The sequence below is a fragment of the Microtus ochrogaster genome, chromosome 2, assembly GCF_000317375.1.
Source record: "Microtus ochrogaster isolate Prairie Vole_2 chromosome 2, MicOch1.0, whole genome shotgun sequence".
In the NCBI taxonomy this organism is placed as follows: domain Eukaryota; kingdom Metazoa; phylum Chordata; class Mammalia; order Rodentia; family Cricetidae; genus Microtus; species Microtus ochrogaster.
In genome coordinates, this window is record NC_022010.1 from 16,408,445 (window position 1) to 16,419,017 (window position 10,573).

The 10,573-nt window shown below is 43.0% G+C and overlaps 1 protein-coding gene across 1 annotated transcript in view; it reads right to left on the minus strand.

Moving 5' to 3' along the window:
* The window catches only part of Hectd4 (HECT domain E3 ubiquitin protein ligase 4), a 198,724-nt gene that overhangs the window by 46,670 nt on the left and 141,481 nt on the right, over positions 1-10,573 (minus strand). The window contains exons 49-52 of the mRNA XM_013349655.2: positions 9,270-9,507; positions 8,483-8,619; positions 7,955-8,081; positions 6,194-6,331 (exon numbers count right to left, since the gene is read on the minus strand). Coding sequence (XP_013205109.1) covers positions 6,194-6,331; positions 7,955-8,081; positions 8,483-8,619; positions 9,270-9,507 — 640 coding nt within the window. The remainder of the gene's footprint in view (positions 1-6,193; positions 6,332-7,954; positions 8,082-8,482; positions 8,620-9,269; positions 9,508-10,573) is intronic.

The window sequence follows — 10,573 nt, forward strand, 5'->3', positions numbered from 1 at the left end:
TGGATGAAGAAAGTGTGGAATATATACATATTAGAGTACTACTCAGTGGTAAAAAAACAATGACATCTTGAATTTTGCATGCAAATGGATGGAAACAGAAAACACTATCCTGAGTGAGGTATCCCAGACCCAAAAAGATGAACATGGGACGTACCCACTCATAATTGGTTTCTAGCCATAAATAAAGGACATTGAGCCTAGAATTCATGATCCTAAAGAAGTTAAATAAGAAGGTAAAACAAAAGAAAAACATATAGTTATCCTCCTGGATATTGGAAGTATTGCTGGGCAAAAATTGAGAACTTGGGGGTGGGGTGGGATGGAGGTAAGGGGAAATTGGAAGAGAAAAGTGAGAAGGGGAAGATGGGGAGAGCTTGGGGGAATGGGATGTTTGGGATAAAGGAAGGGTGGATATGGGAGCAGGGAAGTATATATCTTAATTAATGGAGCCATTTTAGGGTTGGCAAGAGACTTGGCTCTAGAAGGGTTTCCAGGTGTCCAGGGAGATGTTCCCAGCTAGTTCCTTGGGCAGCTGAGGAGAGGGAGCCTGAAATGGCCCAATCCTATAGCCATACTGATGAATATCTTGCATATCACCATAGAACCTTCATCTGGCGATGGTTGGAGATAGAGACAGAGACCCACATTGGAGCACTGGACTGAGCTCCCAAGGTCCAAATGAGGAGCAGAAGGAGGGAGAACATAAGCAAGGAGGCCAGGACTGCGAGTGGTTCACCCACCCACTGAGACAGTGGGGCTGATCTATTGGGAGCTCACCAAGGCCAGCTGGACTGGGACTGAAAAAGCATGGGATAAAGCCGGATTCTCTGAACATGGTGGACAACGAGGGCTGATGTGAAGCCAAGGACAACGGCACTGGGTTTTGATCCTACTGCATGTACTGGCTTTGTGGGAGCCTAGCCTATTTGGATGCTCACCTTCCTAGACCTGGATGGAGCGGGGAGGACCTTGGACTTCCCACAGGGCAGGGAACCCTGACTGCTCTTCAGACTGGAGAGGGAGGGGAAGAGGAGTGGGGGGAGGGGGAAGGAAATGGGAGGCGGGGAGGAGGCAGAAATTTTTCAATAAAAAAAAAGAATGGCCAAGATCAAAAACACTAATGACAACTTATGCTGAAGAGGATGTGGGGTAAAGGGAACACTTCTGCATTGCTGGTGGGAATGCAAGCTGGTACAACCCCTTTAGATGTAAGTATGGCAATTAAGAAACAACCTTCCTCAAGACCCAGCAATACCACTTTTGGGTATATATCCAAAGGATGATCAATCATGCCACAAGGACATGTGTTCAACTATGTTCACAGCAGTTTTGTTTTTCATAGCCAGAACCTGGAAACAACCTAAATGCCCCTTGATGAAAGAATGGATAAAAAAAAAATGTGGTACATTTATATAACGGGGTACTACACAGCAGAAAAAAATAAAGTCATCTTGAAATTTGCAGGCAAATGGATGGATCTAGAAAACATCATATTGAGTGAGGTAACCAAGGCCCAGAAAGACAATTATCACATGTACTCACTCATAAGTGGTTTTTAGACATAAAGCAAAGAAAACCAGTGTACAAGTCACAATCCCAGAGAACCTAGACAACAAAGAGGACCCTAAGAGAAACATACCTGGATCTAATCTACATGGGAAGTAGAAAAACAAGATCTCCTGGGTAAATTGGGAGCGTGGGGATCATGGGAGAGGGCTGAAGGGGAGGGGAGAGAAAAGGAGGGGAGTGGAGAAAAATGTAGAGCTCAATAAAATCAATTAAAAAAAAGAATGTGTATACAAATGTTTACAGTATTCCTAATAACCAAAAAGTAGGATCAATTCAATCATCCATCAACAATGAATGAAAGTAAGTAAGAGTTATATCTATACAATGGAGTATTGCTTAACAATAAAGAGAGTGAAGTATGGATGAGTGTTGTAGAGTACTGTGTAAAGGCGTGTTACATTTGTTTATGCTGCATTTGTTTAACTAGGCAAAGATGTGTTACATTTGTCTATGCTGCATTTAATTATGTAAAGATGTGTTGCTGTTTCATCTTGCCTGCCTAAGGTACCTGATTGGTCTAATAAAAAGCTGAATTGCAAATAGAGAGGCAGCAGAGGGATAGGTGGGGCTGGTGAGCAGAGAAAATAAGAAGGAATCTGGGCTCAGGTAAAGAGAATGAGAGAGGAGAGAATGAGGGAGAAAGAAAGGGAGACAACTGGGGCCATCCAGCCAGGTGAGCCCCCAGCTAGCCAGACATGGAGTAAGACATACAGAAGTGGGGGTGGGGGTGGTGATGGGTAGATGGGGAGTAAAAAGCCCCAAGGCAAAACACAGATAAAGAAAAACAGACTAAAACAAGAGTTAAGATAAGGTTGAATGTTAATAACTAATAATAAGTCTTCATGCCATGAATTGGGAGTTGGTTGGTGACTCAAAAGAAAAATCCTGTTACATTTAGCGCCCAAAATGGGGCCAACATTTCCACATAGGGCCTGAGACAGTTGAAAAAAAAGAACAGAAAAAAACAAAGAAAAAAGCCAGCACATTAAGTAGAAATAGCAAACTAAGTAAAAATGCCTGCCCCAATGCAGTCACCAACTTCCTAGAGGTGAAGTAGATGAATCCAGTTTCCAGTCAGGTTAGAGTCTGGCTCATACATCAGAGACTGCTGCAAGTGTGCAGATGTAGGCACTGGTAGAGAAAGTTCAGAAAGAAAAAAACCTCTAAGGTTACAGTGCACTTAAAAATGTGTGTAGGTGCCGGGCGGTGGTGGCGCACGCCTGTAATCCAGGCACTCGGGAGGCAGAGGCAGGCGGATCTCTGTGAGTTCGAGGCCAGCCTGGTTTACCAAGGGAGTTCCAGGAGAGGCTCCAAAGAAACAGAGAAACCCTGTCTCGAAAAACCAAAAAAAAAAAAAATGTGTGTAGGCTTAAGAAAGAAAAGGCATAGACAATCATAGAAAATATAATCTAAAAATAATAAAGCCTTTAAAGAAAAAATAAAGTAATATAAAAGGAATAAGGCACATCAAGATGGTAAATACACAGGGAGTGTGGATCCTTTATGGTGCCTTGTTGATTTTGAAATTTTTGATTGCTGATAAGCAAAGGACAGCTGCTGAGAGACATGGGATTGTAAGAGGGACTGCTGAATTAAACCTGCCAAGATACTTTAGGAATGCCTTAACTTTAAAATGGAAGTCAAAATATGTATTGAGTTGGGGAAGAGATTATGCTTTTTCCACAAGAAATGAAAGGCTGTGGATTCATGCAATGTTTTTTTTTTGTTGTTGTTGTTGTTGTTGCTGTATTTTTTGTTTGTTTTTTTGAGACAGGGCTTCTCTGTAGCTTTGGTGCCTGTCCTGGAACTAGCTCTTGTAGACCAGGCTGGCCTCAAACTCACAAAGATCAGCCTGCCTCTGCCTCCTGAGTGCTGGGATTAAAGGTGTGCACCACCACCACCCGGCAAGGATTCATGCAATGTTAATATAGATAATGTTTGACTAGGGAAACCTGAAAATCTTGGCTACAGATATAAAGAAATAAACTAAATAAACTTAGAAAAACTACAAGACAGGTAACATACCTACTCAAACATAAAACAAAAAATTATCTTTAGCTGGCTGTGTACAACACACAGCCCACACTTGTGTTAATACAGATATGTATGTTAGAAAGTTTGTGTGTTTTCAGAGCAAGGAGACCAGTCACCAGTGAAATGGGTAACCCAGGTGATTCAGACTTTCAAGAGTGACTTTGGCAGTTTCCTCAGAGTTCTGCATCCAGAATAGCTTCAAGGCTGCTGGCTCACAGACTATTCTAGGCAAGACGTCAGATAAGTCTTGTCCTTTCCCACTGCACTGAGACTGTACAACAATGTTATAGCTAGCTTTATCAGGACTTGACCATTATCTCAATTTTTTTCAGGATTCCTAAAGAAGCTGTTGCACACAGACAACAGGAAGCAGTCTAGAGAACACAATGCCCACATTCCAAGAAGTGGAGTAGGTGGTTTTTGGTCATTTGGTGGGTTTTAGATGTTTGTCATCATTTGGGGGGAATATAGGATAAAAAGACAACTATTAACCTCAAATGTTTTATATAGGTATGGACTTTGATATACTGATACAAATTTAAAGATATTTTTGTTATCCTGAACATATGCTTCTACTCTTGGCCGGGGCATTGAGCTCATGCAGCTCATTTAAAAGTACAATATATAATTAAGAAATGAAGGTTAGTAGTTTGTCATCTATAATAATAAAACCTGTAGTCTCATATTAGATATGTTTTCAAGGTTAAATATAGATTTTCTTCAAAAACTTCAAAAACCTACAGAATATGACATTTTAAATGTTTTGTTAGCATAGGACTTTTCATTGACAGTGAGATGCATTTGTTCCTGACTGCGTCAATTTACTTCAGAAAGACTGATAAGCATTGAAGAACCTCCCTATGGAGCTTGCTTTCAATGTGGCAAAGCTAACCATTTGGGTAACAAACTGGTCTTGCCTTGACTGCTGACATATACCATTTAAACTGAACATGTAGGACACAAAGGAAAGCAACTGCCAAACTTTGCCAAAACAAGGCAGGCCAGTCCTTGAAATTCCTGCTTCATAGAAAAGTCTGCCAGATATTCTGCAGGACACAAAGGAAAGTGACTGCTGAACTTTGTCAAAATAAGGTGGGACAACTCTTCAATATTCCTTCAATATTCCATAGAAAAGTCTGCCATATATTCTAGGCCTGTAGGCCAAAGATGGATGTCCCAATGTTGCAGAGGAACCCTGGGTGACTGTCCAGAAAGCCAGATGTCTCTGTCATTTTGGACTCAGGTAATATTATATCCTTCTGGTGTCTTTAATAGAGTTGAAGACTAGATAGTTATAGTTACAGTTTTCCTTAGCTATGATAGGTAATTTAGGCACAGAGCTTTGGACTCATCAAGATAGAATAGATAATATAGTGATTTCTCTAAATTTGTCAAGTGCAAAGGGACTGGATATTCTACATGCAATTTTTTCAACGATTTATTTATTATGTATAGACAGTGTTCTGTCTGCAAGTATGCCTGCACTCCAGAAGAGGGAACTAATTCTCATTACAGATGGTTCTGAGCCACAATTTGGTTGTTGGGAATTGAATTTCGGACCTTTGGAAGAGCAGTCAGTACTCTCAACCACTCTCCAGCCTTACCTGTAATTCTTACTTGATGACTGTATATAATCTTACTATGTTATAGTTAAAACCTTTCTTTTTATTTAGTTAAAACAGGGAATATGAGCCTGGAAAGAGAAGTCTGACCTGAAAGATCACATGTTAAATGATTCCATTTGTAACAAATGTCCAGAATAGGTAAGCACACAGACAAGAAGCAGAGACACAGTTCAGAGTCTAGGGAGAGGGAAGGATGGGCAGATGGAGAGCACAGATTTCTCTGCAGATATGAATATTCTAAAGAATTAGATAGAGGAAATAGTTTGGTGGATCCCATGGAACTGGAATTCTTGGCGGTTGTGAGCTACCATGTGGGTGCTGGGAGCCAAACTCAAGTCCTCTACAAGAGCAGCCAGCACCCTTAACTGCTGAGTCACTTCTCCAGCTCCATGTATTAGGTTAAAAAAAAATGAGATTAAAATTCTTTGTGTATGTGTTTTTCTGTTGTTTCTTCAAAATGCGTAACAGATTATTTTTGTGAAAAGCATATTTAAGTTGTACAAAGCTCTATAAACCATGGTCATATGGTTTTGGTGTTTTATGTGTTTTGTTGTTTGTTTGTTTTTGAAACAGGGCTTCACATAACCTAGGCTGTTCTCAAGCTGTTGCCAATGCTGACCTTGAACAGATCTCATTAACTCCAGGAGAGTGCCACTATGGCCAGCTAAACATGTGGCTTATTAACTCAGAGTCCATGTCCGTGCCAGGAAGCCTACCTGAAGCCCCACTTCCTTCCTTTACTCTCAGCCCTGCCACAGCTGCTTATGCCTAGTGAAGCTTGGGCACATCGGGGAGACTACCAGAGACCACATGACTTCTTGTGACCTCCCAGGACACTTGAATGAAGGCTTCACATGAGAATCTGGAGGTCAAGTCACTCAGAGAAAGATCACTCTAGGGAACCAACAGCTGCTCCTTTTAGAGGAACTGCCACACACAGAGCAAGGAGGAAGCAAAAGCAAAACCTTTTCGAACTTTGTCAATTGTGAACTTGTTTGCTTCATCTTTAATGTCCTCAATGGTGGGAAGATAAAGGTCTCTTGGGATGCCGCCGTTCTCCTCATAGAGAAATTCAACTGTCTGCCGGGCGATATCCACCATGCCTGCAAACATAGCACACCAGTAACTCCTCAGGAAACATAATCTTCAGACCAACAGGGCACTTACTCGTGCCTGGAACGAAACAGTGGAGAATGTTTCCGTGCCCATATTGGGAGGACAGTTTGTACTCAGTTTAAATACTAAAGATATCACTTCTAGGAGCCTCAGATCTGTCTTGCTAAGTGTGCCAAGGAGTGAGAGCATCTGAGTTAGCACTGCTGATGTGCAAGAAATGAGAGCACCTGACTTAGCGCTGTCAGTATGCATCAGCAGAGCAGGAAGAGCTGGAGCCCCAGGCCAGGATGGTTAACAAGGCATACAACTGTGCTGCATTTAACTCGGGCTAACTGAAGAACAAATGGGGCAAACAGGGAGGAGGAGAACATAAGAGCAGTGTTTGCTTCTGACTTTGCACACTATTTAGAAGGCAGAGAGGACACTAAGAACCTTCTACTCACTACTGAGATGTGCTATGGGATTTTTGTTTGTTTTGAGAGGATCTCACTATGTGGCCCAGGATGGTCTTGAACTTGTCACTTTGTATCACAGGACTGCACCACTATATTCAGCTGCTTTGTTTTTCCTTTCCATCGGAGAGGATGTGATTATACTTATTAGCAAAAATGGCATTATCATATTAATTATATTAATAAGCCAAGTAAAGAGATGTTCAAACAGTAACAAAACAAAAAGCACTGTGGGGAGTTCAGCAAGGTGTTTCCTTTTGCTGTAGCTGTTTCAGACCCACAATCCTTAGCCACCGCGGACAAGACAATATGGGTTGACAGGAGACTGTTTTTAAACAGCCCAGCCATCATACAGCTACAGTCTTCCATTCACTGGCCTTTCTATAATGAAAAGGGGTAGCAATGTGAGCACACTCTAAAGGAAGTTGCAATTACAGAAGGACGCCATGGAAAGCAGCAGCAGTCACCGGAGTGGGCAAGAAGCTGGGCTCAGCATTACAAGATTACAGAACAGTAATCTTTGTATCTTTTTCAAAAGGAATAGTACAGAGGAGGAAAAACTACTGTTTAAGGAACAAGTCAGGGGACACAGGGAAATTCCATATTAAACCTTCCAGGTCTTGTGGGTGGCCCATTAGCCTTCCCCATAGGACTCGGTGACAGCAGCTGTCCTCTGGGTGCTGGGAGCTATCCCCCAACCTCCTTCTCACCTTTGTCACCGCTCTGTTGAAGGGGAAACGACACCACCACCATCATTGCTGCTATGACACTGAGGACTGTATTGAGAGCACTACTATACACCAAGATGTGCTCTTAGGAACATTCATTGATTTCACACATGCTCATGAGGTAGAGACTCCATTCAAGATGGGGAAGCCCAAGCTCCATCAGCTGATAAACAGCCCATCTATGATTGCAGATGTGAACACTCTTCACCAGGCCACACAGCCTCCCAGGGCAACTATTCCAGCTTCACAAGTCACACTGACAAGAAAGATCAAGTCTAGCAATGAGGGCAAAGGACCTGAGTTCACTGACATGCATGGGGTAAGACACCGTCAAGCCAGATATGCCATTTGAGGAGCACTTCTTCTCAACTCTATCTCCCTCATCCCTCAAGCCTCTGAGTGACTCTTCATGTAACAGAACACAGCAGACCTAGTTGTAAAGCGCCCTTGATCTGGTCCAGGCCCGACTTTCGCTCAGCTTCATTGCGGAAGCGTCTTCGGATGGTAGGAAAAACCTTGGTCTCCCATGCTTTCACCAACAGGGCATAATGGTCCTCCTGCAGGGAGAGGAAGCCCGTGACCTGAGGAAGAGCTTCATGCCGGCACCTGTACGACCTGCCCTGCTCAAGCCTGGCCTAGACACACACATTTAGGAACCTCCCCTCCCCAGAAGGCCTTCATCCCCCACCACAGCAAGCCCCACCCCCAGCAAGCCCTTCCTCCCCAGCAAGTGCCTTTCCCTTCAAAGCCATCAAAGGGTTCTCACTATAGTCTAGGATACCTGCTGAGCTACTATGAAGGTACCTCACCCTTCAACAGGTAGACCTCTCTAGGGCAGCCCAGCCTAGTAGACATGGCTGCTCATGGGTGGTTCAGAGTTGGCATTTGCCAAGGTAACTACTCACACAAGGACATAGCTGAAAGCTAACATCATAGGTTTTATTCCCGAGGCTCTTACCTGTGGGATGTCATCATCATCATCATCATCACTTTCATCATCTGCAATGGGAGGTGGATGGGGGTCTGGGCCAGAGGTGATGAAATTCTCATAGCTGAGTTCGACTTTATAATGGCAGGAGGTATCACTATCATATTCTGTAACAAAACATAGTTAGGCCCTTTCCCTTTCTTTACCTTCTATCTTCTTTCACAGGTCTAGGGATGGGATCTTATCTATTCTAGGTATGGCTTCTAACACTAAGATACATGCCTAGCTTCTGTCAATGTATGTATGTATGTATGCATGCATGCATCTGTCTGTCTGTCTAAATGTTGAAATAGGGTCATGCTAAGTTGCTCAGGCTGGCCTTGAACATACTCTATAGCACACACAGGCCTTGAATTTATTATCCTCCTGCTTAAGCCTCCTGAATCACCTGACCAGGCTTAATATGATTTTTAAAAAATGATCAGGAAACATTGCAGCACACAGTTTTCTATCCACGTCCTTAATTCTACCAATTTATTATTGACGATCTCAGTTTAAAGGTATTTTTAAAAAACGAGTAACACTATCAAGTGAAGTAAGTGATTTCACACAAATGTTGGGGTTCTTAGCTTCCTACACATACTTCCTATACCTACACTTTTATGTAGTGGGAACACTCCTGGTTTGATACCTTCTCCTGTGTCTTTTTTTAGGAAAGCCTCTCACTGCATTTCAGATGCCCACCCTAAGTGGACTTGTGAAATTCACAGCACTCCTGATAGCACTAGCAGCAGGGCTAAAAGATGATGTGACTTACGTTGCTGGGCTGTGGCCACTGCAGCAATTCGGCATGGTGGCCCATGAGTGCCTGGGTCTGATGCAATACTGGTGCCAGCATCGTTGTCACTGTCAGATGCCATGGCAAATGGCAGAGCCTCAAAGTTAGCGCTGATCTCCTCTGCCAGATCAGTGCACAGGTCTGCAGCATTACGATGGGCCTGTCCTTCAGCATATGCAAATGGGCGGGAGCCAAAATTGGCTCGAGTTTTTGTGTTCTAGAAAAAGCAAATAAAAGATTTAGGATTATTTAGATTTTCTTTTTTCTTTTTAAACAACAAAGTGCACTTCAGTGAATATTAAGCCTAAAGAATGGCCCAGGAGTGGGAAGCAGGAGAAATAGGCAAAGGAGCAGGTATGTGTGTGCTATGCCTGGAGTGCTGCAAAACCCACCACACATGCTCAGGTTCCTTGCCACTCACTGTCTCTAAGGCTCTTACCCTCTCCTGGTTAACAGTATATTACTACATAGTCCATGCTCACCTCAAACTTTCAATAATCATCTTCTTTCAAAATTTATTTTATGTACACAAGAATTTTGCCTGCATGTATGTCTCTGTATCTCATGTGTGCCTGGTATCTGAAGATGCTAGAAGAGAGCGTTGGGTCTCTCAGAACTGCAATTATAGGTGGTTGAGCATCTCCAGCTCCAACAATCTTCTTAACTCATCTCTCAAGAGCAGGATTACAAGTGTGCGCAACACACCTGGTCAATGGCTCTGTACCCAGCACTACTCACATGCTACTCATCTCTCTCTCTCTCTGCAACATTCTTCCCATTAACTTTCCAAGACTAGCTAATGTCCAGGCCTGGCTTAATCATCATGTCTTCAGAGGGCAGGGATATGCTTGGTACTCAAGAGACTAGTTCCCACTCTAAGTACTTATTAGTTTGTGATAATATCATGTTTCTGTGATTATCTGATTAATTTCCAATTCCTCCAATTGATTATAGTGTGAGAGAGATAGACAGCATCAACATTTTGTTCTCTGCTTCAATTCAGAACATGATGTAGACACATAGACGCTGGGTATATATATTTGTTGAATGAATGAAAGCAAGAGACAGGGTGAGACAGGAAGATCAGGGAAGCAGTTCATCTTGAACATGGGTTCTGCTGCTGCCTAGCTGCTGAGTACATGAGGATGGGCATCTGGACTGGGAAGTGGACACACATTAGGGGCTGCAGCATGTCATCAGTAATAATGTCCCATAGAACAGCAGGTGTTCCTGGGTGCTCCTTCACAGTCAACAGAAGCCCTTGGGCAGGGAGGGAGGGAGGG